Genomic DNA, 21,680 nt, shown 5'->3' on the forward strand with positions numbered 1-21,680 from the left:
ATGAAACAGGCAGCAGCAGCCCACTAAAAAACCTCCCACAACAGTTTCATCCATCCATTCGCCAACACACAAAAAACAAATCGTGCCCGCCTGTGTGTTGCCGGAGCCTTGGTGACCTACTTGGGACGCGACGACTCGGTGGTCGAAGAGACGCTTCACTCCCGCTGCACGCTACACACAAGGCAAACGCAGCTGCACACACGCACACTCGTCTGGGAAAACAAGCTGTCGACGAATTAAGTCGGGCGTGTTCGTGAAATCCTTCGCATTTCTTTTGGATATTCCCATCAAACGGTAACGCACTATCTCCGAATGGTTTTATTAAAACAAATTAATGTGTTCATAATGCTAAGTCTATACACTCGATGGCTGGAATATCTTTTGGCATATTTTTCCCGTCAGCTGGGATTGTGAAAGTGTTGATTCGCCACATGACAAAAGGAGTTAAAAGTGTCGGAATGCGCCGAGACGAGAAGGACGCCAGTTGGCTCAGACACAAACTCCTTAAATTGTGACAAGTGTTATTCGACTTCGATTCATTCGTTTTCACGGGACGAGAGACTTCCTTATTTGGTGTGCACGAAAAAAAAAACGAACGTTTCTCTCTTTGCCAATTGCATTTCATTGTTAGCTTGTGCTGAAGACTGATGGACCGCTCCCATCTGAAACATTGCCGCTTTAGGCGCAAAGCCAAGACTTTAAGGGCGACGACTCGTTTTGGTTTTACACTAGGTTGTTGTTTACCTCATTTCAAACATAGGAACTACTACCGTAGATATTTTTATATCCGAAAGGGGAAAAAAAAATAAAAGGCGTGGTTCATTGTGCTGGGCGCGGTCCGGAAGTTTATTACCAATTCTATAAATGAATCAGGTTTTAAAACAGAGATATAGACTGACGTAGATTAATTACAATTCAATGAAAGTAGTAAAACTAATTCATTTGATTTTTTGTGGAAATTTTAAGGAGAACAGAAGGCAACATGTCTCACAACGTCACCGTCACCCGGACGACAACAACCGTGACCACCACTTCGGCTATCCTGCTGAACACGGGCTATTTAAAGACGACGTCCGGAATCCTCAAGCTCTTGCAACTGGTGGGTTTCAGTCGTTAGATGTATACTGGAAAATTTGTTTTTCAGTTTTTTTTCCTCTTTTCCCTTTGCCTGAATGTGGTTTTGTCAGTGCTCGAAATAGCCCCTCCGCACCAAATATACTTTCCATATGTATACAATACATATATAGCTCGAGCCAAAAAATGTGGACATGATTGGTCATTCAGCAAGAGCGAGAACCATTTTACAAAACAAGAAACAATCGACGAGTTTCATGATTGATGATTCTTATTAATAATTCACAGATTCTGGGATGCGTCATCGTCGGATTGGTCGGCCACTATTTCGCCCGCAGCAGCCCGCTTTTCTTCACGGTAAAATAACAAATCTTTAAAAAAATGGAGCCGATCGAATGATAATACTCACGTCAGCGATTGATGCTTGAACAGGCGGAGCTATTTCTATTATTGATCGCCACAACCTGTTTGATCACGACGACCTGCTTGCTGATCAGCTGCCTTTTGTCCATCTCAACGGCCACCATTATCGCCAAGACCATGTTTGTAAGTTGGAATTTATAGTTCATTGTTCTGTTTCTTCCTATCGTCGACGGGGGGTAGACGATGGCGTAGTAGAGATGGGGGCGAATTGAGGTCACTGGTTCACGTTTCGGGAGGTGCGTGACGAATGAGACGCCAACCGAAAGTTCACATTTCATTACATATCAAATGAATGGGGGTTTCTCAGGAACTAGTCTACCATGGGATCGCGTTCGGTCTTTACCTGGCGTCATCCGTCTACATGCTCGTGCAGGCGTCGCCCTATCAGAATTACAGAGATCCGAAGATAAGCGCCATGATTGCGGCCGGGGTGAGTCTCTTTTTCAGCCATCACTGATTGTTGCGTCTCTTTTTTGTTTTTCTCTTGGGGTCGCGGTCCTCTCCTTCCCCTTCTTTAACCCACCCCCTCTCCTTACCATCACACATTTCTTCGGGGCTACTGGATGTTCCTTCGGGCTGGATGTTATCCAGGTCAGCATGCTTCTCATTCCCGAAAGTGTCCTCTACCTGTGTGCCACTATATACCACTTGACGATCATTGTATCGCGTAATGCCGGATACTCCGTCGCAGAGTACGGCTACAACAATAAAATTTTCGCCGGGGTAAGTTAACGCTATTTCCAGAATGAAATACTGACCAAAGCTTCAACATTCCCATGAACCAACCTTAACCCTATTGTTTGTCCCTTTGGCAATGCAATTATTGGGATGTTTTGAAAAAAAAAAGTTAATAATTCACTACGTAAAACTATAATCAACCATTTGTATTCCAGGCATTGGGAGCCATCAACACAGGATTATATTTCTTTAGTGCTCTCCTGGCCTTCCGCATTTACAGACGTGTATAAGCAACGCCCAAACGAACCCAACGAGAGCTTGGAAAAAATCGAATATTCAAAATCTCATCTTTCTATCTTTATACGTGTTTTTTATTTATTGCAGTCGTGACATCACCGATTATCGCTTTCTAGTTATTCACTTCAAGCTCACTGTCTAGAATATGTTCATCATTGATTCATACTACCATTTCATTCTTTTTTCAAGAGTTGATTAAACTGCATTAACCTGGCATGGTGCTGTAAACGCAATGTTCAAATACAAATACAGAAAAAAAAGAGCTACGATGACCCATTCTTTTTTATTCAATCTCAATCTCCAACTACACGTGTGGCAAAACAAAATTAAGAAAAACTATCATCATAATTCTTAATTAGTGTTGGGAGAACGAATCAACATTCTCAAGTGATATAGTATCTGATCACCGATAAGAAGAAAATATATCACTTCATCTCTAAATAACAAGATGAGATTTAAAAAAAAAGAGCAATGCTGGTTAAGAATTAACGATGGATTTGAGTTACGAACTGGTTTTGGAGATTAGCATACTTTGTTCCAACAACTCGTTATTCCCATTACTTTGTCTCACCGAGAACATGTTTGACGTTTGGCTGCGGTGTGATGGTATTGTACCAGCGCAAGACGTTAGATGATTTCGAACGGGTGGCGGCGTCCATCACACGATCGAAAACCGGAACCAGTGTGCAGACAACGGATACATCAGCCAGAGTTACAGTTTCTCCGACAAGGTAAGTGCGGGTCAGCAGAACTTTGTTCAAAACGTCCAAGTAGTGAAGAATTTCTTGTCGAGCACGATTTTGCGACGGCTTAGCAGCAGCAGAGTTGTCTGTCAAAGCCAAGACGGCGGGCAGAATTTCATGTTCGGCAAGGTTAATCCATTGTAGAATTTGTGCTTCTTCAAGCGAGTCTTTTCCCTTCAAAGGCTTAGGTGCCAGAAATAGGGCGATCGAGGATATTCCCGAGATGGTGACATCTCCAGCAGACAGCGCAGGTAACTTTTGAATTATGCACAATCAATTCAGGAGAATTCAAATCGCGAAATTGACAATAACGTACCTTATTTGTGATGAAAGTTGATGACGGTAGATCGGTCGAGACATTCAGTTTGATGTTAGCGTATTTGGCGGTAATCAAGGCGATATTCGTACGAATATTTCCAGATTTCGAAAACAACGTTGGCCCGTCCACACGTTCAGTCCTGGAGAAAGATTATCCGTCATACCCTTGAACTTTTGAACTGAATTTAAAACTAGTTCTTCACATGCGAATCACATGGAAGGATAGGAGAAAACTGGGTTTCAGACAAGTAAGTTAATCTCATTCACTGGAAAGAATTTACCATAAATCAATTGGAACCAAACCAACTCACCAGACGACATGCAGTTCAATGAGATAAAAAGTTGGAAAATGACATAGAATAATCAAGCACTCAAGCATTAAAACTGGGTATGGATGTATTTGGTCAAGGGAACGTGCCGACACTATTATTTAAGAATCAAACCAACCCCAGTTTGGTTGTAGAAGCCGAAATCTCAGCATCTAGTCCAAGCTTCGACTGGGCAAACGCCTTTGCTTTTTTCATAGCTTCGGCTAAACCAGCGGGATTGTTACCAGTTGCTTGGGCTGAACCTGCACTTCCACCACCTTTACCATCAAGCAGCGCGCTGACGTCGGCGACCCATTCGTTAGCCTTGAGACCACGATCATTCGCACCCTAACATCAAACAAAACTAGTTGTAGAATAACTTCAAAACAATGAATTAGAATTTTCAATAATACCTTGGGTGCAGCAGCAAGTACAACAATTTTATTTGCTTCAGCGTCTACACTGAAGAAAATGGCAGCAGTTTCCGGCGATAAGGATTTTACTTGCTTCAAAGCACCGTCAAGGGCCTATAATTCACAAGTGAAAGTAAACTCACAATAGCTTCAATAATAACACACGTTCTTTACCTTGCTGTTTGAGAAGGCATTGAATTCATGGACGATAAAGGGAGTGTTGACTTGTTCTGCGACCAATTTCTTGGCAGCCTCGGCAACGTCATTCACGACAGCAGCTTTAATCGCACGCTCCACGTCGTCCGCTCGCTTCTTTAGACCCTTCAAAATGCTACGCAAGTCGTCCTTCTTCCAGTATGCGATGTTAGCTTGAGAAACGTCGTCTGAAAGATCGACAATGATGCGAGACAGCTCTTTCACAGAAAGAGTTTTGTCATTCTGGCTGACAAAGGCGTCCACCTTCGCGGACACAGCATCGACTTCCTTCTGCAGAAGATCCGCTTTCTTCAATGCCTGCAAACGTACATTGGGTGAATAATCGATAAAAGATTACAGAAGTCTAAAAACACATGTTGTCAGCGATTGTAACGAAAGTCAAACCTTGTCGCGAGTTAACATCAAACTAAAATCTAAACTTGATGCTAATAGAATGATTCAAACAGAATTCGCATAACTACCTTTGATGCTTCAGGCCCAGTAATAGCAACAATACGGCGAATGCCTTTAGCGATAGCCTCTTCTGCAGAGATAACAAAGTCTCCAATATGGCCAGATCGTTTCACGTGTCTAAACGAAGATGATACATAACTTAAAATTTGGCGAACACTATCTTAAATAGGAAACAAAAAGAACTCACGTTCCACCACAGAACTCGATGGAAGTAGAATTGCCGGCTGGGTTTGCTGGATCAGCTTCCAGCTGTTCAACAGGGATACCTATGGAAACGACGCGAACCGGGTCGGGATATGTTTCTTCAAATACTGCACGAAGTCCTTGAACAGCTTTAGCTACCACCAAAGACGATTCTTTGGCGTACACTTCCTGGTTTTTGCGGATCATTTCATTAGCAATCCGCTCTGTCTGCTTTACTTGATCTACGGTCATCGCAGCCTAGACAAACACCAATCGTTGGAATTTTAATGTTTCATATAAAAATTCCAAGTTCGTTTTACCTTATTGGTAAAATCGAAACGCATTCGATCGGGAGCCACAAGAGATCCTCGTTGATCGGCTTCATTGCCGACAACTTGTCTCAATGCGTAATTGAGAACGTGAGTTCCAGTGTGATTGCTCATAATCAATCTTCTTCTGGATTGATCAATGCTGAGTTTGACCTCGTCGCCAACTCGCAAGGTACCTTCCACGTTGCCTAAATGGATAACATATCCACCACGGACTTGCACATTTTTTACAGTGAACTCGGTTCCCTATTAAACATTATAAGGTTAATTGATGCTACAACAGTACGCTTTTATAACAGGCACAAACCTCATCGCCGATTTTGGTAATGAAACCTTCATCGTATGCTTGGCCTCCGCTCTCTGCATAGAAAGAAGTTCGATCCAAAAGAATTCCGCATTCTACACCACTGGAAACTTCTTCATGGAAAGCTTTCTGGAATCGAATTGCGATAACCTTGCTGGTGCACACATCAAATTCTGTGGAAATTCAATTGAGAATATTAATAAAAAGCTGCTGCGAAGCCAGAAATAACACTGCATATTACCGTATGGACTGTCGACGGCATCAGACACGCTTTTATAGTTGTACTTAAACGAATCATCAGTGGGAGGAACTCCTTTGTTTTGCAGTTCTGTGATGGCATGTACGTCAAAGGCGATTGTGTCATCGACACCCGAACCTTTACCTTGAGAAAGCAGCTAAATCGTAACAGGTATAATAGTTGTCGGATAGATATTCAGTAAGATTTTAAAGAAATCATTGCATACCTGTGCTTGTTTCTTAGCTTCTTCATAAGCTACCATATCGATTGACAGACCCTTTTCTTCACTCATAAGCTGAGTTAAATCGACAGGAAACCCGTATGTATCGTACAATCGCCAAGCAACGTCACCTTAAAAATAGATAGGAAAAAGGTTGCACAACGAAATATTTGCATCCATATGTAAGAACATACCAGGAAGAGTGGTTTGACCATTGAGTTTTGAGATTGTTCGTTCTAGTAAATCTCGACCTCGAGTGAGGGTCTTCAAAAACTGAGTTTCTTCATCGTTGATGATATCAATTACCAGTTGAGGATCCCTGTTGACCTATTGAAAGTGTAAAATGTTACTATTGTTTCCTTTCCGCTTCGCCGACAAAAATTATGTGCACAGTTCAGTGGTAGTGACGAAATTTATACATAACAGAAAATCTCAAATAAATAACTGTTATCAATCATTTCAACATTAACTAATAATTAAAAAGATTAATACAGTACCTCAGGGAATGTTGAGCCCAGAACTTGACAAACTGTTGGAACCAGGCTCGCAAAGAATCCTGGTTTGGCATTTAGTTTCTCGGTCGCGTAACGAACTCCACGACGAAGTACTCGACGAAGTACATACCTGAAAAATACAACAATGCAAAGTACGTAGGAATATGAAATCTTTAGAAATGATTTTACCCTCTGCCAACATTATCAGGTCGCCCACCGTCGGAAAGAGCAATCGTAAGCGTACGCGCATGATCTGCCAACACACGATAAGCCATGTCAACACCATTCACGTCTTCTGCTCCAACTTTACCCTGATACGCTGGAGCGTTGGTTCCCTAGGTCAATTTAAAATAAGATATCTTGGTTTCATTGATCGGCATCGGATAATTTAATACGGATACCTTTTGGATGGCTTCAAAAATCGGCTGAAAAATGTCAGTATCGTAATTACTTCGTTTATCTTGAATAACAGAAACCAAACGTTCAAATCCCATCCCGCAATCAATATGCTTCCTTGGCAATGGCTTGAGAGAAGAATCGGTTTCTCGATTAAAGGTCATAAACACGAGATTCCAGATTTCCAATACATCTGGGTCATCCATGTTCACCAGATGGGCAGCATCTCTTCCTCCAATTCTGTCAAAATGGATTTCTGAACAAGGTCCACAAGGACCCACATCACCCATTTCCCAGAAATTATCTTTCATTGATCCAGGCAAAATGCGTTCAGCTGGCAGTCTGCGCGAAGAAAATATTAACGAGATATTCCCATACGAAATTAAATAGAATATTACCCGAGAGATAACCATATTTGCCTACATTCTTCATCCGGCTGAAGTCCTGCATTCTCATTGCCACCAAAATAGGTTACATAAAGACGATCCTTTGGCAGTTGAAATACATCAGTTAGTAGTTCCCAGGCCCATGTACAAACTTCTTTCTGAAATCCCAAGCAGGAAAAAAGTCAGCATTGTGAAGTTTTGAATAAGGATGAAAAATTTACCTTGAAGTAATCGCCAAATGACCAATTTCCCAACATTTCAAAGAAGGTGTGATGGTACACATCTTTTCCAACATCATCCAAATCATTATGCTTTCCACCAGCACGAATACACTTTTGTGTATTAACTACTCGAATCCATTTAGACATATCACTGTTGGGGTCAACAGTTCCAAGGAAGAGTGGCTTGAACTAATATCAAAACATGTTAATAAGATTAAACATCTTAGACATCAAATAAAATCAATGCAGACCTGATTCATACCCGCATTTGCAAACAGCAGAGTGGGGTCATCTTTTGGGATAGTTGATGATGAGTGGACATAAATGTGACTTTTCTTCTCAATGAAGAAGTCCATGTACATCTGACGGATTTTGGCAGCAGAAAGTGAGGTGTCCATGCTGCTGCACTTTAGGTATCTATTGTGAAAACCAAATTAGGGGATTAGGTAAGAAATCACAAGTGGCAAGTTCATAGAAATAGAAATAATTTTTGACAGAAACAGGGCGAATTCGCAACAGCTGTTAGCCTTTGGCATACAAGGGTTTGTTTTAGAGAAGACGGAATCAAATGCAAATCTGCGACAAGAACACGAAATCGACTAAGGGGAAAATAGTTCATCAATACCATACATGATTTTAGCTTACGCAAAAATGTTATTTTAACTGATGTAATCAAATGCAAAATTACTTATACCGATCTCACAGGAAGGTTCCACGTGTCTCACCGCTAGGGTAAAGAACAATCTTGTGTTGCCTATTTGCCGGTAGTACCCGGTAGCGCAGTGCCGCAGTAGCGCCCGGTGGATCGTCTTGATTTTTCAGCGCCCCCTTGGATAAAAAAAAAAATTTACGATTACTGAGTTAATACAAAATTTTTTGATAGAAATATTCATGGGGAAAAAAAAAGTTGTGTACGACTTTTTATCGTTCACCGTGAATTAGCATTCGTGATTTGCTAAATATTCTACTGCTGAGCTTCTCACTAGGTGGCATTCGATTTCCTTGAACTGAAATTGTAAACAAACGAAAAAGACACAGCATTTGAACTTTGAAGTTTGGTTTTTCATTTTTATTAAGTGAGAAGTTTCAAAAGTATGCAGTTTACCTTTTATATCTGGATAATTACCATAATTTTTTCAAACAATTCAATATTCTAGAACTTCATGGCAAAGAATCATTTCTACTTGTGTATTCATTGTGGCGCTCGAAATGAAGCCTTGTTTCGAGTATTTACTAAAAGTGCATTAACCTTGCAAACTTGTGTAGGTTTGTTGATTTTTATTTTTTAATTCTACATTCCCTGCATAAATATGTTTAATATTTGATTTATTCAGGATGATTGCAATATGATTATTGATAAGTATGTTGAATATGACTTCACAACAATCTTTATTGACATATTGTTACTTAAATTATCTGCATACAGACATGTTTTGTATAACTCCAACACAAAGGTAAAAGCTAAACCATAAATGATAATAGTTGTCCACAAATTAATGCAACAATATATTCTTTTAGTCTTATCTATCAAGACTTGTGGCACTCACACTACTTTCCTTTAGCTATGTTGAATGGGTGCATCAGAAAGGCAAAAAGGAGCACAGATCTGAACCCATTTTCTATGAACTTGAATGGGGATATTATCTTATCATTGGCCAGGAATTTATCAGTGAGTATATAAAGCTGTATATTTTTTAAACAAACAAACACAACATATTGTTTCATTCTTTAATAATGTCCATTGTCACTTTGAACAATAGAAGCTGCTTTGTTTTCACTTACTTTCCTGCTCTTTGGATTCATCTCCTCAAAGTTAATCATGCAACAGGAACTCTTTTCTTGTAAACATATGCTGCATGGAATGGCCATGAGCTACTGTTGGTAAGAAACTGTCATATATTAAGCAATAAAGAAATAATCAGAATGGCTCCATGAAGTAGTTGAATGTCATAAGACACACATTTAAAATATCTCACTCAATTAAAATAATGTTTGAAAAATAGCCTAATGCATTTTCACATGAAGTGAAAATTGAAAATTAAATAGGATGTGTTCAACTTCAACAAACTAATAAACCTTTTTTATTAATCCCTAGGAACCTTGTAACTATTCCTTCATTAGTATGGAACCACTATTCAACTTACCATGTTTTAAGCCAAATAGCACTTTTAATAAGCTGCAACCACACATTTCATGGTCAGTTTATCTGAAATTAGCAATTAACTTTTTCGTTACTTTACTTCACTAATAATTTACCATATGCATAATATTTAAATTTTATTTTTTATTTTTCAGTTTGTATCTGTCCAAGTTACATGTTATCCATTATCACGATTGTGTGTGCTTGGGGAGTCCAGTGGAGTGCAGCGCACGGGTTACAACGTATGCATTTGTTTTCGTAAAATTCAATAAAAAAAAAAAATTTATTTTACCCAATAAAGTATATTTAACACTAGTGCTAAATTAATAGACATAGATAATTAGATACGGTACTGTACATACTTAAATTTGTTTTCTATAGTAAGTAGCTCTGATGGGGTGGCCAATGGCCAATGGGGGAACGTAAAATCGATTTTAACGATCACGTGATCACGATTGGTCACGTGATGTGGTCATGGACCAGTCAACAATGCTTTATTAATAGCCGGCAACGCTGTTCCAGGGAGGAGCATAGAGGAGAAAGCAGTCCTATCCCGCGCTGTAGCCCATAGATGTCCGGGGAGTGGAAGCCGCCCGCCAGTTGGCAGCACAATCGCGACTCCCCTCTTAGGATAGCAAACTGCTTTCTCCTTAATCCTCCTCCCTGGCTGTTCGTTCAAACACCGTCAACTGACAGCTGACATAAACGTTTTTCAAAATATCTCAGTCGAAACTTTTAATAGTTTAATCTGAGTTTAATAAGGTTATTGTTTATATAAATCGTCAAGTTTATCATGGACGCGACGGAGACTTCCGTTTATGCTACGCAGCTACTTGATCACCCACCTAAAACAATTGTGGATTTAGGTATTTATACCAAATTGGTGTTTTCATATTTGAGACGATATTCTATTGTTAGATAATCAAAATTGGCGTATAGTGCTAGGAACATTGGATTCGACCTTTACTGATTGTTTGGAAGCCATGGAAGAATCATTGGTGTCGCGTGAAGATACTCCCAAAGAAGACATCATTAAAGGAATTGGACTTCTAAAATCAAGATTCTCACAAAAAATGGATCCAATCTGCAGCAAACTTGAAGTAAGTAGCAGTGTATCTTTGAAAAGTTACTATTTGCTGTTGAAATTTGATAAAAATTTGTTAACAAATGAGTTTTTCCACAGAGGTTTATGTTGGAGGTAATCTTCAAAGTCCCAGAGCATGTGCTTTTGCCCGAAGATGTAGCTCAAAGAAAAAAGCACAGTGTGAAAGGCCACGAGAAAATTCTGAAAGAAATTGAAAGTCTCAAAGCAGAAATCCAAATGGTATTTACTTACTTTTTTACATATAATTTTCACCCTACTGGTTTAAAGTATGAAACTATTTTCATTTAGGAAAAGTACAAAAAATTAGTTTTTAATGGAAAATTAAAAGAAGCAACAGAAACCCTTGAAAACCTTAGAGTTGCTGCCTCCGAAATTGAAAACACTTCACATAAAATTTTATGGGAAAACCAAAAAACAGATGTTGAAGAAAATTCTCAATATATTGTGGACAATATTGAGAAATACAAAACCCAACTGGACGGATTGCGAGAACTGGTTCCTCCACCTGAGACACCTGATAATGAAACAGTTTTTCGTCAGAAAGAAAACGATCTATTTAAACGCTATTAACTGTGCAGATCCTACTTTCATTATTCATATTATTATTTTTATATTATTGCCGTCACATCGGATTTGGGATTTCCCATGTGTGTCCACTCATTTTCTGATGTGTAATGCAAATATAAGGGGCCGTCCATAAATGACGTCACGCGTTTTTCCAGTTTTTTCAACTCCCCCCTCCCCTTCTGTCACGGACTGTCACAAAAAATGTGTCTCCCCCCATCAAAATGACGTTACAAATCGCTTAACTCCCCTGAAATATTAGGCTATAATTAATTAGAGATAAAAGCATTTTATCTTGAATTTTGACACCCCTTCGCGTCATTTAAGTAAAAAAAAAAATTATAGATCAGGAGATCATTTAAGTGAAAAAAATCGCAGAACTTTTTTCGATTACATTTTTTAAATTAAATTTTGCGTTTGTTACATCACACTTTAAGAATCTCCCGTTCTCCCCTCTCCCCTGCCATCACAGCAGGGTTGTTAATATCGGTAGCGGAATCGGTACCGATAGTATCGCCGATAGCGATACTCAGTATCGGATCAGTATCGGCGGTACTTTTAAAAAAAGGGTACCGGAAGGGTATCGAGGTGGTATCGATCGATACTCCGATACCGATACTTCGTCTGTCATTATAGTCTGTCATTATAGTCTATCGTACAACAAAAAATGACGTCGCGAATGTTTGTCTGTGAAACTTTTTTTAAATATCGTGGCCCAGCCTCAAAAAGTGGAAACTCTTTATTCCAGTGCATGAAGTGTCCACCAAATGTTTTAAATAAGGAAGGGAAAGAAGCCCTGTTATCATGCAGTGATGTGTCGAGAAATAATCTTAAAAAACATTTGAAGGTATCTGTCAGTATTTGTATATTAAAATATAGAAGCTAATTTTGTGTTTACAGTCCAAGCATGCAGGTTTAGTTGATGCATTTGAAGAGGCTTGTAAGACTAGTGGTAAAAAAAGAAATGCAAACTGCTTGGATGAATCAGGTTCATCTCAGCCAACTATCCGAGAGTCACTTTCAAGTAAACGTCAAAAGACCATCATTTCTCAGACGCAGTTTGATGAACTAGTTTTAGATTATATCATTGGAAGTTTACTTCCAATTAGGCATGTTGATACTCCTCAATTTATTGAATATTCCAATGGAATTTCCAGTGGAAGTACGAAATTTACTTTAATTACCTAATGTAAATGTTTGTATTATTATTCTTTATCTTTCACTCCTAGATTTTAAAATAATGTGTCGACAGACACTAGCCAAAAAAATTGATGACAGATTCCAAACATCAAAACAAGCCCTTATAGATATACTGAAAAAAACATCAGCTGTTTGCACAACAGCTTTTTAAATCACAGGAAATTTTATTTATGCAAGAATATGTATCTCTTATGCAGCCCATTGCTATAGCCTTAGATGTTTTACAGGGCGAAACTGGAAACCAAGTTACAGCTGGTCACTTAATTCCTGCCATAGTGGTTATTAAAAGAAAAATTCAAGAGCTTAGAAATTCAAAGAAGCTAAAAGTTTGCGAGCCACTAGCAGATGCTTTGCTAAAGGGGATAGAAAATAGATTTAACAATTACTTTTTCTCGGATGAACTTCGGCTTGCTTCCGTCATTCACCCAAAATTTAAATTCAATTGGTTGTCAGATGGATACTCCTCAGAAGAAGAAATTGATGCCAGTAAAACTGGTTTCATAGCTGAGTTAAAAAGAAAAATAGAAATCATGATCCAGGCTGATTCCAAGGCGATTTCAGGAGCGGCTAATAATATAACTGGTCTCGATGTAAGCCCTATTGATCCTAAAGATTTTTTTTCGCCTCTTAAACCAATTTCCAGCCAACAACAAATTTTTTCTCCTGCGGATGATGAAATAAGTAGGTTTTTTCAATCCAAAACTACTAATGATCTCAGATGCCTTGATTCTTCTTTCCCCTACATCCGTAAATTATTTATTCAGTTGAATACTGGTTTGCCATCAAGCGCCGCAGTAGAGCGTCTTTTTTCTCTTGGTGGAAGAGTCTTAACTCCGATGCGTACTCAACTAAGTGACCAACGTTTTGAATCGCTGGTTTTTCTTAGATCAAATGCTTCCCTTTTCAAGATCTAGTTGTAATCTATAATTGGCATTCACATGATAAAATATATTGCTTGAAATTTGTAATTTTACGAGTCTAAATTTGTCTGGAAAGTATCGGTATCGGTATCGGTATCGGTATCGCGATACTTTCGAAAACCAGTATCTGTAGCGGTATCGCCGATAGGGAAAATGCCGAGTAGCGGTAACGATATCGCCGGTATTATTTAAAAGTATCGTTAACAACCCTGCATCACAGTCCATCACAGAATCATGAACCCCCTCCCCCCCATTGGCGCGTGACGTCATTAATGGACGGCCCCCAACGTAAATTTGAAAGCAATTTCCTATGTTAAGCTAAGCATATGGAATTGGAGCTGTCGAGTAATTTTAAAGTTTAGTACACACAAGTTTTTAACACATTTTCTGGCTTAGATAAATGTCCAAATTAAACTCTCTTAAAATTCAAATTAAATTCGCGTTCACGTCTCTCGTCATGGGCATGGAGAGAAAACCTCTCCGTACCTGCCCCTGCTCTCGTTTTTCCGTTTTTCATTAATTAGAAAAAAAAACAGTATCTCAAAACAAAATTTGTGGCAATGCTGTGTGCGTTAACAGGTCAGTCAGCTTTGTTCTGTCGTCTGCAACTGCAAGACGTAAGTTCTTTTTGTTGATGCTGAAAACCACGTGAGATGCTTATTTATAGTTAGAAATTGTTCGTTATTATACCAGGTATAAATCGGTGAATTCTTTTTATTTAGCTTCCTAAGTAGTAAAGTAATACCAAATTTTTCGTGTCTAGGTACAATTACATTGTTGAAGGTCCAGTTCGATAAAAATGGAGATGATTGTGGACGATTTCAGTATGACTTCTGATTATTGTAGCATTGATGAATTGGATTCAGAAGCTCGAGAAGATTTGGAAGTTGCACTTTATGGAATGCTTCATCATGCTTCAAATGATGAAGAACATTTCATTAATTCTTCAAGTAACACTGAAAACACTTCATCTTTACCCACTGTGAATAAAGCAAGCGAAAATGCTAGTCCCAATGCTGTGAATTACAGCCCAAAACTTTCAAGCAAAGACAAATCTAAGGCAGTCATTTTGGTATCTGCTACTCCAACAAGTGTGTCATCAAATCGAGGTTCTCGGCAATCAGGCAAAAAGTCTGAATGCCCAAAGCAAGCAAAAATACCACATCCAAGTAAAACCAACACAATAAAACATTCTAAAATTAGAGATCTTAATTTAAAGAAAAATCCATATTCTGAATATTTGATAATAGAAGAAAGCAGTAATTCAAGCAAGTTGAAGAATCCTTGTGAGGTAATAACACTTTCTGATGAAGAAGACTCAAAATATGCCTCAATCAACAAATCTTCAAAATTAAGTGCTATCAAAAGGGGATTGCAAGTTTCAGGGATGAGGGACAAAGGGAAAAATTTTCCAGAAATGTCACTTGTTACTTCCATTCCATCTTCTGTAGAAGGCAGTGAATCTGATAGCTCCATCACAGTGTTACCATTACCAGACCCCTCACCAGGACCTTCCTACTTGAACTTGGATTCAACTGATTCTTCTGACTCTGATGTTGAAGTATTGAAGCCCTCTAAAATCAACTACGGAAAAGTGAATATCAAACTTAATGTCAGTCAGCCTGATATTGAAAGCTCACTATTCACTTCAGTCAATCCATCTGAAACAGCTTTGAATTGGGAAACATATTCCAGTACCAAATGGACACCAGAAATGATCAAATTCTATGATAAAGATGGATTTGATAGGGATTTGGATTGCATATTAAAATCATTTCCGAAAAATGTCAAGTGGTATTTGGATATTGAGGATCGTCGTGGCACTGATTTACAGAGAAATCGTTATTTTGGTAAATCAGCTAAAATTCGATGTACCAACTGTAACCAGTGGGATCATGTAGCCAGGTACTGCACGGAAGCCAGAAAAATTACTAGTTGTAGCATCTGTGGTATGCCCGGACACAAACAATTTGGATGCCCAAAGAAAATATGTTTGGGTGTAAGTAATACAAGCTGTAATCTTCAAATTTTCCAAATAATTTATGTTATATTTGTGTCTTATTTTTATTTGCTTCAAAATAGTGCGGCCGTCCGAGTAAAATCCTTATTGAATGTTGTCCTGAATGTCGACGAGAAAAAGACATTGTTTGTATGATATGCCGGTCCAAACATGTCACTCAGCGATGTCCTGATCTGTGGAGGCGGTACCATTCAACGACTTCGGATGAAGTTGAAGAGCTGAACAACACAGGGAACACATTAAAACCTAGGAACGAGTTGTACTGTTGCAACTGCTCTAGTATGATATATTTTTGTCATTTTTAAATCTTCCAGCATTAACTATTGGTTAAACATAGGTCGTGGTCATCTTGTCCACGAATGTCCCGAGAAGCGTTGGAGCAAATATGTGCCTTCGAACCCAACCATATGTTCATATGAGAATCCTCGACAATTCCTTAACAACGTAACCAGCAATGGCAAATCTTCAGTTTCAATTAGTGAAGATAAAAAAGAGGTTTGGGTCATTGGAACTAATGGGCAATACCAGTCGCCTAAAAAGGGAGGGCGCCTTACTCATACCATGCATTACCCACTAGATAGTCAGCCAAGTGAACATTCAATGCAAGCTGCTAGAAACTCGATATTTCGTGAAATCAAACATGTAGAAATCTCCTGGCGTAAGCAACTAAAGAAAGGTCGTATGTTAGTAGAGTTTTCCGGACATGGAGATACAAAGGAAGCGAAAAACAGGTTTAAAAAACTCGTCACTTTTAAGAGGAAAGCTGAATCAAGGAATATCTCTGCTAAAGATGAGTCAAATCCACGAAGTCCCAGTAAACTAGTGAAAGAGACGAAGTTAGTTGCTCCGAAAGTTCTGCCTTTCTTTATATCTGCAATTGATATTAACCATGTGAGTCGAGAGGGAAAACATATGCATCGACACATCCCCGTCAGCATGAGTGAAAAAGAGAAACGAAATGTGGGGAAACTATTGGCAAAGTTAGAATTCAAACATCGTGTTCAGATCACTTCTTGCTATGTGGGGAAAAAGTGGGAGGTTACGATACACAAACTTCCCAACGGTAATCCTCTTTCTGCTGTCAATTCCATCGTCAGTTACTTGGAGGCATCATCGACAAGACCTGGGGGTGCTTAATAATGTTAAGTGCAAAAAAAAATAATAATAAAATTACGGGAACTCTTGTGTGAGAAATATGATCTTCTAAGTTCTAACTGACAATTGATTTCGATTGAACTGGGAAATAAAATGCCTCAAATATTTTGTTTTCAATTCTTGTCGTTCATTTTCCTCCTTTCTACTCAAATGCTGTCTAAATTTATTTTGTCCTAAAAGTTTCAATAATCTCTTCTTAAGTTTTGAAAAAAATACGGCATGGAAAAGAATTTTTCCTATTTAATTCTATTATATAACTGTACAAGTTCATTTAAAAAAAAACACGGTCCGTTTTTACTCTTTTTTTAATTCAAACCTAAGATTTGGTTGGGATGGCATAGCAGTTTCGCATTCTTACTATAGGTGGCGATCAGCCCTCTTGCCATTGGTTGGTATTCAAGTATTCAAATAGTCTCAACTGTTTCAATCCAAAAAAGTTAAACAGCCGACTAGTCGGGTCCTGCAGAGGAGGGCTCAAAAGAAATTCCGTAAAATTTTAATGTGTAAGTTACCTCTACTTAATTTTTAAGAAGCAAAACGTAGAAATGATTTAGGTCGTTTAATTTTTAATAATTTTTCGTTTGTGTGACCTAAACTAGACCAAATAGTTCATTGAGAAGCATGCCAGTTTGACACTGCAGATGTTTGCCATTCAGTACTTAAATTTATCATTTTATTTTGGGATAGGACTTGGAGATTTTAAAGTGAGACATAATGGTGCCAATCAAATCATATTGTGCTCTTGATGGTTTTTATGAAATGTATGATACAATTGGAAGTGGAGGCTTCGCCAAGGTTAAACTTGGTGTCCATTGTCTTACTGGTGAAAAAGTTGCCATAAAAATAATGGACAAGAAGCAGTTAGGGGTAAGCAAATTTTAATAATATTTACAATAACAATAATCTATAGCTGTTTATGATTACAGGATGATCTTCCCAGAATTCGATTGGAAATCGAAGCCATGAAATCACTCAGTCATCAAAATGTTTGTAAACTATTTCAAGTTATAGAAACTGATGCCAAGATTTTTATGGTCCTTGAGTATTGTCCAGATGGAGAATTGTTTGACTATATTGGTAACAGTGTTATTATTTAAAATTAAAAAAAAAAAATTGTAATTTCTTATACAAACTTATTTCAAAATTAGTTGAAAGAGACAGACTAACAGAAGATGAAGCTAGACACTTTTTCAGACAGATTGTTGCTGCTGTTGCTTACATACATCATAAAGGGTTTGCTCACCGTGATCTGAAACCAGTAATAATAAAATAGGGCAAGCATCATTATATTATTTCTAAACATCTATTTGATTTGACTAGGAAAACTTGCTATTAGATGATGACCAACAATTGAAGCTTATAGATTTTGGACTTTGTGCCAAACCCAAAGGTGGAATGAATTCTCATCTAGAAACATGTTGTGGTTCACCAGCATATGCAGCTCCAGAGCTCATTTCTGGCAAATGCTATTTGGGTAATTATTTGGCTGACCATTATGTATCCTCTCTAACATAAATCAGCGATTATTAATTATATTTATTTGATACTAATTGTTGCTTTTAAATAAAATTACAGGATCCGAAGCAGACATTTGGAGCATGGGAGTTCTTTTATATGCTCTGTTGTGCGGTTACCTTCCGTTTGATGATGATAATATTGCCATACTTTACAGAAAAATTCAGGTGACTTGTAATTTATTTATTGAAGTCCTATACATCGCTCAAACTTCATTTCTGTACTTACAGAGCGGAGTTTACGAAAGACCGGAATGGTTAAGCGAATCCAGTATGGAATTGCTAGATCAACTCCTACAGGTGGACCCCAAGCGTAGGATCACCGTTGCCCAGCTACTACACCATCCATGGGTTCTCAAAGATTGCAACCCGAGTTATAACGTGCAAGTATGCATTTCATTCAGAAATCAAAAAAAGGTGATTAAAAAGTTTGTAACACTCCTTTTTTAAATGTAATAGTGGGAGAGCATCTATCAAACCAAGGAACTTGATGACGAGTGTGTGACTGAAATGGCTGTGTCCGTCGGTAAATCAAGAAAGGCGATGCATTCAATTTTGTCTGACTGGTCGTATGACTACAATACAGCAACGTATCTGCTTCTCTGGAAGCGCAAACAGCTATCGAAATCGGTTAGGCTTATGAGAGACCAGCAGGTAAATGACGACTTTAATGACGGGTAAATGATATTTTAGAAATGAATGTTTAGCGGTTCATTTAATTTTAGAGTATTCCTGGAACACCTGTGTCTGGACTGAAGCGTAATTTGATTGACGAAATGAATTCGGCTGATGACAATCGGCGTAATTCGCTCAAAAACTCACCCCGAGGATTACATACATCACTTGAAGGAGGACTAGATGATGTGGATCTCCTGGCTATTGGGCAAGGAAGTCCTATAGGTGACATTATTCAACGCGTTCTCGGTATTTCACAAGCCAAAATTGCATTCTTAGTTTGAATTTACTTTTACTTGATTTTAATTGGTTATGCAGAAACACAGCCTCCATTTTCCCACCAGCTCAATAATAACATGACACCTTTGGCGAAAAAGCGCCCATTGGAAGAAAAAGAAATGGAATATGTTTTCGCTAAGCCAGTTTCTGTTGCACCAACACCATCTCGTAAAACCAAACGACAATCCCCAGGTATTCTTATTTGTAATTTCTTTGAAAACTAGAATTTTTATTATCTCCCGAGTTTATGTATTATAGACCATTCCAAACTCTCTCCGTCTCGTTCAATGGATAGCGCCTTGGATGACATCTCGAAAACTCCGGCCACTCCGAGAAGGTAATTTTTCCTATGTGAGTCTGTTGATCGTCTTTTATGTGAAAAATTTATATGACATTTACAGTAGCCGAGTAAACGACGAAAACCGATGGTTGGATACTCCGGAGCGCGGTGGTGCTGCCGGTTCGAAGTCGACACGAAAAATGTTTGGTAGCATCGAACGTGGACTAGATCGAGTTCGTTTGATGCTTACACCTCGTCGTAGACAACTTCATCGTACTGGTGGAGAAACCGAATTTTCTTCAAGTGGACCAAATGTTGTCGATAACAAGGTAATTTTCACAGTTTCATTTTTTAATCAAGTCTGAATCAAGCTATGTTAATTTTCACCATAATATCTATTTGTAAAGGCTCTCTACAACGTGTCTACTACGTCCAGTCGGGATCCGGATTTCGTTTTGTCAGAATTGCGCCGTGCACTCCAAAGCAAAGGAATTCCTGTCAAACAAAAAGGGTAAGTTGTTCATTCTTGTTTATTTACTTTGAAATTAAAAACGACATGTTGTGCCATCCTTAATAGGAATGGCTAAATGGCATAGTAGAAAAACGCCTTTCTTATGAACTTTTATACTTGCAAATTTCTTTCCGTTTTGACCTTTTATGTTCATTTTTGTGTTATACTAACGGTGTAAGAACGATTGGCCAAAACATGGATTTGATCTTCCTATCGTTCTTAAAGTACACACAGTCCAGCTGTAAATATCTTCTCGTGAAACCTCTACACTTAGAAATGAACTAACAAAGAAACCGCCACTTGGATATTCCACTCAATGGAATAAGCCGAGTTTTTTTTAGCGATGTGAAGTTTAATCCTTTTTTTTTTTACTGTTCTCTCACAAGGAATTTTCTTTATGTCAATTTAAATTAGTAAAATTCAATGGATAAATAATGTCGTTGTGTTTGTTTGAAGGTACACGTTACGAGGCAGGATCACAGAGGGAGTTAGAGCAAAATTGTCTTTCGAACTGGAAGTGTGCCTCATCCCGCGAGTGGATGTGGTTGGCATCCGGCGCAAACGACTAAAAGGCGACGCCTGGTGCTATAAGCGCGTTTGTGAGGAAGTCCTGCGGATGGCGTCCATCCAAACAGCTGCTTGAAAGCCCTTACGACACAATGCAACTGGATCAAATTACGCCAAGATTTTTTTAGAATTTCCTTATTCATTTGCATTTGAAAATTGTCGACGTATTATGTTTTTCTTTTTATCTTTCTTATAACGAATTTTTACTTCTTACTCTTTCCGTTCTTTCTTGACCGTAAAAAAAATAACGCCCTTCTCCATTCCTAGCCCGCTTGTAATACCATTTACATTATAATTCACAAATTTTAGTGCATAACAAAGTCCCTTACAGGAAGGTGAAGGGTTGAATTAATGTCTGTTGGATTCAGATTGGGTTTTCGATGTGTGCCCTGTTAACTTGGTACTGTCTGTGTATATTAGAAATGTCTTTAATTGATTTTTTCTTTTCTCTTCAGTCTGTTTCCACCTTATGACTCGTTAATACAAAGAAGAACCTTGCGGAACACAAGCCAAAAGGATGACATGCTCAAATTTTGACAATGATTCCAAGATTCTATTGTGATTTTTTTAAAAATATTTTATCAAATGATTGAAAATTTTTTTTAACGAAAACGATTTTATATTCTCTGTCCCGTGTCTTTTCGGTCAACAGCAACATTGACATAGAATATTAACAAATTTATGTGGGACTGTTACTTCCCCAGGCTTATTTCTGTTGCTCCAGCATCATCTCGTAAAGCGCTCAGTTTACAATCAACTAAGTAGGTACGTCTCTTCTTACGGTGCCTAATCCTATAAGTTGGTGCTAATCATATAATTTTATTTAATTAGTCACCATGTTCTCACGATTAGATTTTTACTTGTCGGTGGTTGCACAAGGTTCATCTATTCTATTCGTCGAAAATTCAAAAAGTTTCGGCATTCGTCATGGTAGTCAGTTTGAAGTTTCTACGGTAGATGGCTTTTTAAATATTTTGTTACTGAAATTTAAAGAAAAAGCGAACTGTACAGTGTTACACGAGTTCTTGCACATTTACACACACTCATACATTGCTC

General features: G+C 38.3%; 7 protein-coding genes across 20 annotated transcripts; 6 read left to right on the forward strand and 1 right to left on the reverse strand.

Moving 5' to 3' along the window:
• Nucleotides 1–29: 29 nt before the first annotated feature.
• Nucleotides 30–2,737, forward strand: LOC124341372. Of its 4 annotated transcripts, none has more exons than XM_046794457.1 (6): nt 30–294; nt 967–1,099; nt 1,363–1,431; nt 1,507–1,620; nt 2,089–2,220; nt 2,391–2,737. In XM_046794457.1, the coding sequence occupies exons 2-6, from the start codon at nt 983–985 to the stop codon at nt 2,463–2,465; spliced, it is 507 nt and encodes a 168-aa protein (XP_046650413.1). In that variant the 5' UTR covers nt 30–294; nt 967–982; the 3' UTR covers nt 2,466–2,737. The 4 variants fall into 4 exon arrangements, with proteins under 4 accessions (XP_046650413.1, XP_046650415.1, XP_046650416.1 ...); XM_046794459.1 differs by having other exon boundaries at nt 975–1,099; XM_046794460.1 differs by lacking the exon at nt 2,089–2,220 and adding an exon at nt 1,805–1,927 and having other exon boundaries at nt 36–294.
• Nucleotides 2,737–8,475, reverse strand: LOC124340811 (alanine--tRNA ligase, cytoplasmic-like). 5 transcript variants are annotated; one of them, XM_046793497.1, is made up of 19 exons: nt 8,389–8,475; nt 7,946–8,111; nt 7,695–7,883; nt 7,486–7,631; nt 7,093–7,429; nt 6,881–7,026; nt 6,695–6,821; nt 6,392–6,524; nt 6,204–6,328; nt 5,981–6,134; nt 5,743–5,912; nt 5,427–5,681; nt 5,111–5,364; nt 4,932–5,040; nt 4,429–4,767; nt 4,255–4,368; nt 3,981–4,189; nt 3,532–3,673; nt 2,737–3,470 (listed from the first exon to the last, which is right to left on the reverse strand). In XM_046793497.1, exons 2-19 carry the CDS (start codon nt 8,090–8,092, stop codon nt 3,030–3,032), a joined length of 3,537 nt encoding a protein of 1,178 aa, XP_046649453.1. In that variant the 5' UTR covers nt 8,093–8,111; nt 8,389–8,475; the 3' UTR covers nt 2,737–3,029. The 5 variants fall into 5 exon arrangements, with proteins under 5 accessions (XP_046649453.1, XP_046649455.1, XP_046649454.1 ...); XM_046793499.1 differs by having other exon boundaries at nt 8,383–8,470; XM_046793498.1 differs by having other exon boundaries at nt 8,325–8,415.
• Nucleotides 8,476–8,584: 109 nt separating this feature from the next.
• LOC124341301 (protein ARV1-like) lies at nt 8,585–10,147 on the forward strand. 3 transcript variants are annotated; one of them, XM_046794350.1, is made up of 7 exons: nt 8,585–8,770; nt 8,852–8,956; nt 9,029–9,148; nt 9,213–9,363; nt 9,455–9,575; nt 9,790–9,890; nt 9,990–10,147. In XM_046794350.1, exons 2-7 carry the CDS (start codon nt 8,858–8,860, stop codon nt 10,094–10,096), a joined length of 699 nt encoding a protein of 232 aa, XP_046650306.1. In that variant the 5' UTR covers nt 8,585–8,770; nt 8,852–8,857; the 3' UTR covers nt 10,097–10,147. The 3 variants fall into 3 exon arrangements, with proteins under 3 accessions (XP_046650306.1, XP_046650305.1, XP_046650307.1); XM_046794349.1 differs by having other exon boundaries at nt 8,585–8,956; XM_046794351.1 differs by lacking the exon at nt 8,585–8,770 and having other exon boundaries at nt 8,830–8,960.
• A 353-nt stretch (nt 10,148–10,500) lies between these two features.
• On the forward strand, nt 10,501–11,643 carry LOC124341312. 2 transcript variants are annotated; one of them, XM_046794368.1, is made up of 4 exons: nt 10,501–10,700; nt 10,774–10,934; nt 11,018–11,158; nt 11,207–11,643. In XM_046794368.1, the coding sequence occupies exons 1-4, from the start codon at nt 10,628–10,630 to the stop codon at nt 11,225–11,227; spliced, it is 396 nt and encodes a 131-aa protein (XP_046650324.1). In that variant the 5' UTR covers nt 10,501–10,627; the 3' UTR covers nt 11,228–11,643. The 2 variants fall into 2 exon arrangements, with proteins under 2 accessions (XP_046650324.1, XP_046650322.1); XM_046794366.1 differs by having other exon boundaries at nt 11,228–11,643.
• A 335-nt stretch (nt 11,644–11,978) lies between these two features.
• On the forward strand, nt 11,979–12,854 carry LOC124340615. Its single transcript, XM_046793180.1, has 3 exons — nt 11,979–12,350; nt 12,404–12,665; nt 12,733–12,854. The coding sequence occupies exons 1-3, from the start codon at nt 12,171–12,173 to the stop codon at nt 12,852–12,854; spliced, it is 564 nt and encodes a 187-aa protein (XP_046649136.1). The 5' UTR covers nt 11,979–12,170.
• A 1,312-nt stretch (nt 12,855–14,166) lies between these two features.
• LOC124340922 (zinc finger CCHC domain-containing protein 7-like) lies at nt 14,167–16,915 on the forward strand. Of its 4 annotated transcripts, XM_046793746.1 has the most exons (5): nt 14,192–14,316; nt 14,387–14,792; nt 14,874–15,622; nt 15,706–15,922; nt 15,981–16,915. In XM_046793746.1, exons 2-5 carry the CDS (start codon nt 14,423–14,425, stop codon nt 16,778–16,780), a joined length of 2,136 nt encoding a protein of 711 aa, XP_046649702.1. In that variant the 5' UTR covers nt 14,192–14,316; nt 14,387–14,422; the 3' UTR covers nt 16,781–16,915. The 4 variants fall into 4 exon arrangements, with proteins under 4 accessions (XP_046649700.1, XP_046649698.1, XP_046649701.1 ...); XM_046793744.1 differs by having other exon boundaries at nt 14,167–14,271; nt 14,387–15,622; XM_046793742.1 differs by having other exon boundaries at nt 14,187–14,316; nt 14,387–15,622.
• Nucleotides 16,916–17,207: 292 nt separating this feature from the next.
• LOC124340955 (maternal embryonic leucine zipper kinase-like) lies at nt 17,208–21,167 on the forward strand. Its single transcript, XM_046793806.1, has 14 exons — nt 17,208–17,301; nt 17,486–17,665; nt 17,725–17,875; nt 17,947–18,056; nt 18,119–18,272; nt 18,374–18,480; nt 18,544–18,699; nt 18,772–18,966; nt 19,038–19,236; nt 19,306–19,458; nt 19,525–19,603; nt 19,668–19,875; nt 19,954–20,057; nt 20,514–21,167. The coding sequence occupies exons 2-14, from the start codon at nt 17,513–17,515 to the stop codon at nt 20,698–20,700; spliced, it is 1,956 nt and encodes a 651-aa protein (XP_046649762.1). The 5' UTR covers nt 17,208–17,301; nt 17,486–17,512; the 3' UTR covers nt 20,701–21,167.
• Nucleotides 21,168–21,680: the final 513 nt, after the last annotated feature.

Source organism: Daphnia pulicaria, chromosome 5 (assembly GCF_021234035.1).
Source record: "Daphnia pulicaria isolate SC F1-1A chromosome 5, SC_F0-13Bv2, whole genome shotgun sequence".
Classification (NCBI taxonomy): domain Eukaryota; kingdom Metazoa; phylum Arthropoda; class Branchiopoda; order Diplostraca; family Daphniidae; genus Daphnia; species Daphnia pulicaria.

Excerpts from the sequence above, each read along its gene's own strand:
- LOC124341372 (XM_046794457.1), top strand. The coding sequence starts at position 983 with ATGTCTCACAACGTCACCGTCACCCGGACGACAACAACCGTGACCACC. Across the intron at positions 1,100-1,362 it reads TCCTCAAGCTCTTGCAACTG|ATTCTGGGATGCGTCATCGT; the intron begins GTGGGTTTCAGT and ends AATAATTCACAG. Across the intron at positions 2,221-2,390 it reads ACAATAAAATTTTCGCCGGG|GCATTGGGAGCCATCAACAC; the intron begins GTAAGTTAACGC and ends TTTGTATTCCAG.
- LOC124340811 (XM_046793496.1), bottom strand. The coding sequence starts at position 8,230 with ATGCCAAAGGCTAACAGCTGTTGCGAATTCGCCCTGTTTCT. Across the intron at positions 6,525-6,694 it reads TGGGCTCAACATTCCCTGAG|GTCAACAGGGATCCTCAACT; the intron begins GTACTGTATTAA and ends CACTTTCAATAG. Across the intron at positions 6,135-6,203 it reads AAGCTAAGAAACAAGCACAG|CTGCTTTCTCAAGGTAAAGG; the intron begins GTATGCAATGAT and ends GTTACGATTTAG.
- LOC124341301 (XM_046794349.1), top strand. The coding sequence starts at position 8,858 with ATGGCAAAGAATCATTTCTACTTGTGTATTCATTGTGGCGCTCGAAAT. Across the intron at positions 9,576-9,789 it reads ATGGCCATGAGCTACTGTTG|GAACCTTGTAACTATTCCTT; the intron begins GTAAGAAACTGT and ends ATTAATCCCTAG. Across the intron at positions 9,891-9,989 it reads CTGCAACCACACATTTCATG|TTTGTATCTGTCCAAGTTAC; the intron begins GTCAGTTTATCT and ends TTTATTTTTCAG.
- LOC124341312 (XM_046794366.1), top strand. The coding sequence starts at position 10,628 with ATGGACGCGACGGAGACTTCCGTTTATGCTACGCAGCTACTTGATCAC. Across the intron at positions 10,701-10,773 it reads TAAAACAATTGTGGATTTAG|TGCTAGGAACATTGGATTCG; the intron begins GTATTTATACCA and ends ATTGGCGTATAG. Across the intron at positions 10,935-11,017 it reads CAATCTGCAGCAAACTTGAA|AGGTTTATGTTGGAGGTAAT; the intron begins GTAAGTAGCAGT and ends GTTTTTCCACAG.
- LOC124340615 (XM_046793180.1), top strand. The coding sequence starts at position 12,171 with ATGACGTCGCGAATGTTTGTCTGTGAAACTTTTTTTAAATATCGTGGC. Across the intron at positions 12,351-12,403 it reads ATCTTAAAAAACATTTGAAG|TCCAAGCATGCAGGTTTAGT; the intron begins GTATCTGTCAGT and ends TTGTGTTTACAG. Across the intron at positions 12,666-12,732 it reads CAATGGAATTTCCAGTGGAA|ATTTTAAAATAATGTGTCGA; the intron begins GTACGAAATTTA and ends TTTCACTCCTAG.
- LOC124340922 (XM_046793744.1), top strand. The coding sequence starts at position 14,423 with ATGGAGATGATTGTGGACGATTTCAGTATGACTTCTGATTATTGTAGC. Across the intron at positions 15,623-15,705 it reads CAAAGAAAATATGTTTGGGT|TGCGGCCGTCCGAGTAAAAT; the intron begins GTAAGTAATACA and ends GCTTCAAAATAG. Across the intron at positions 15,923-15,980 it reads GTACTGTTGCAACTGCTCTA|GTCGTGGTCATCTTGTCCAC; the intron begins GTATGATATATT and ends GGTTAAACATAG.
- LOC124340955 (XM_046793806.1), top strand. The coding sequence starts at position 17,513 with ATGGTGCCAATCAAATCATATTGTGCTCTTGATGGTTTTTATGAAATG. Across the intron at positions 18,700-18,771 it reads ACCCGAGTTATAACGTGCAA|TGGGAGAGCATCTATCAAAC; the intron begins GTATGCATTTCA and ends TAAATGTAATAG. Across the intron at positions 19,876-19,953 it reads CAAATGTTGTCGATAACAAG|GCTCTCTACAACGTGTCTAC; the intron begins GTAATTTTCACA and ends CTATTTGTAAAG.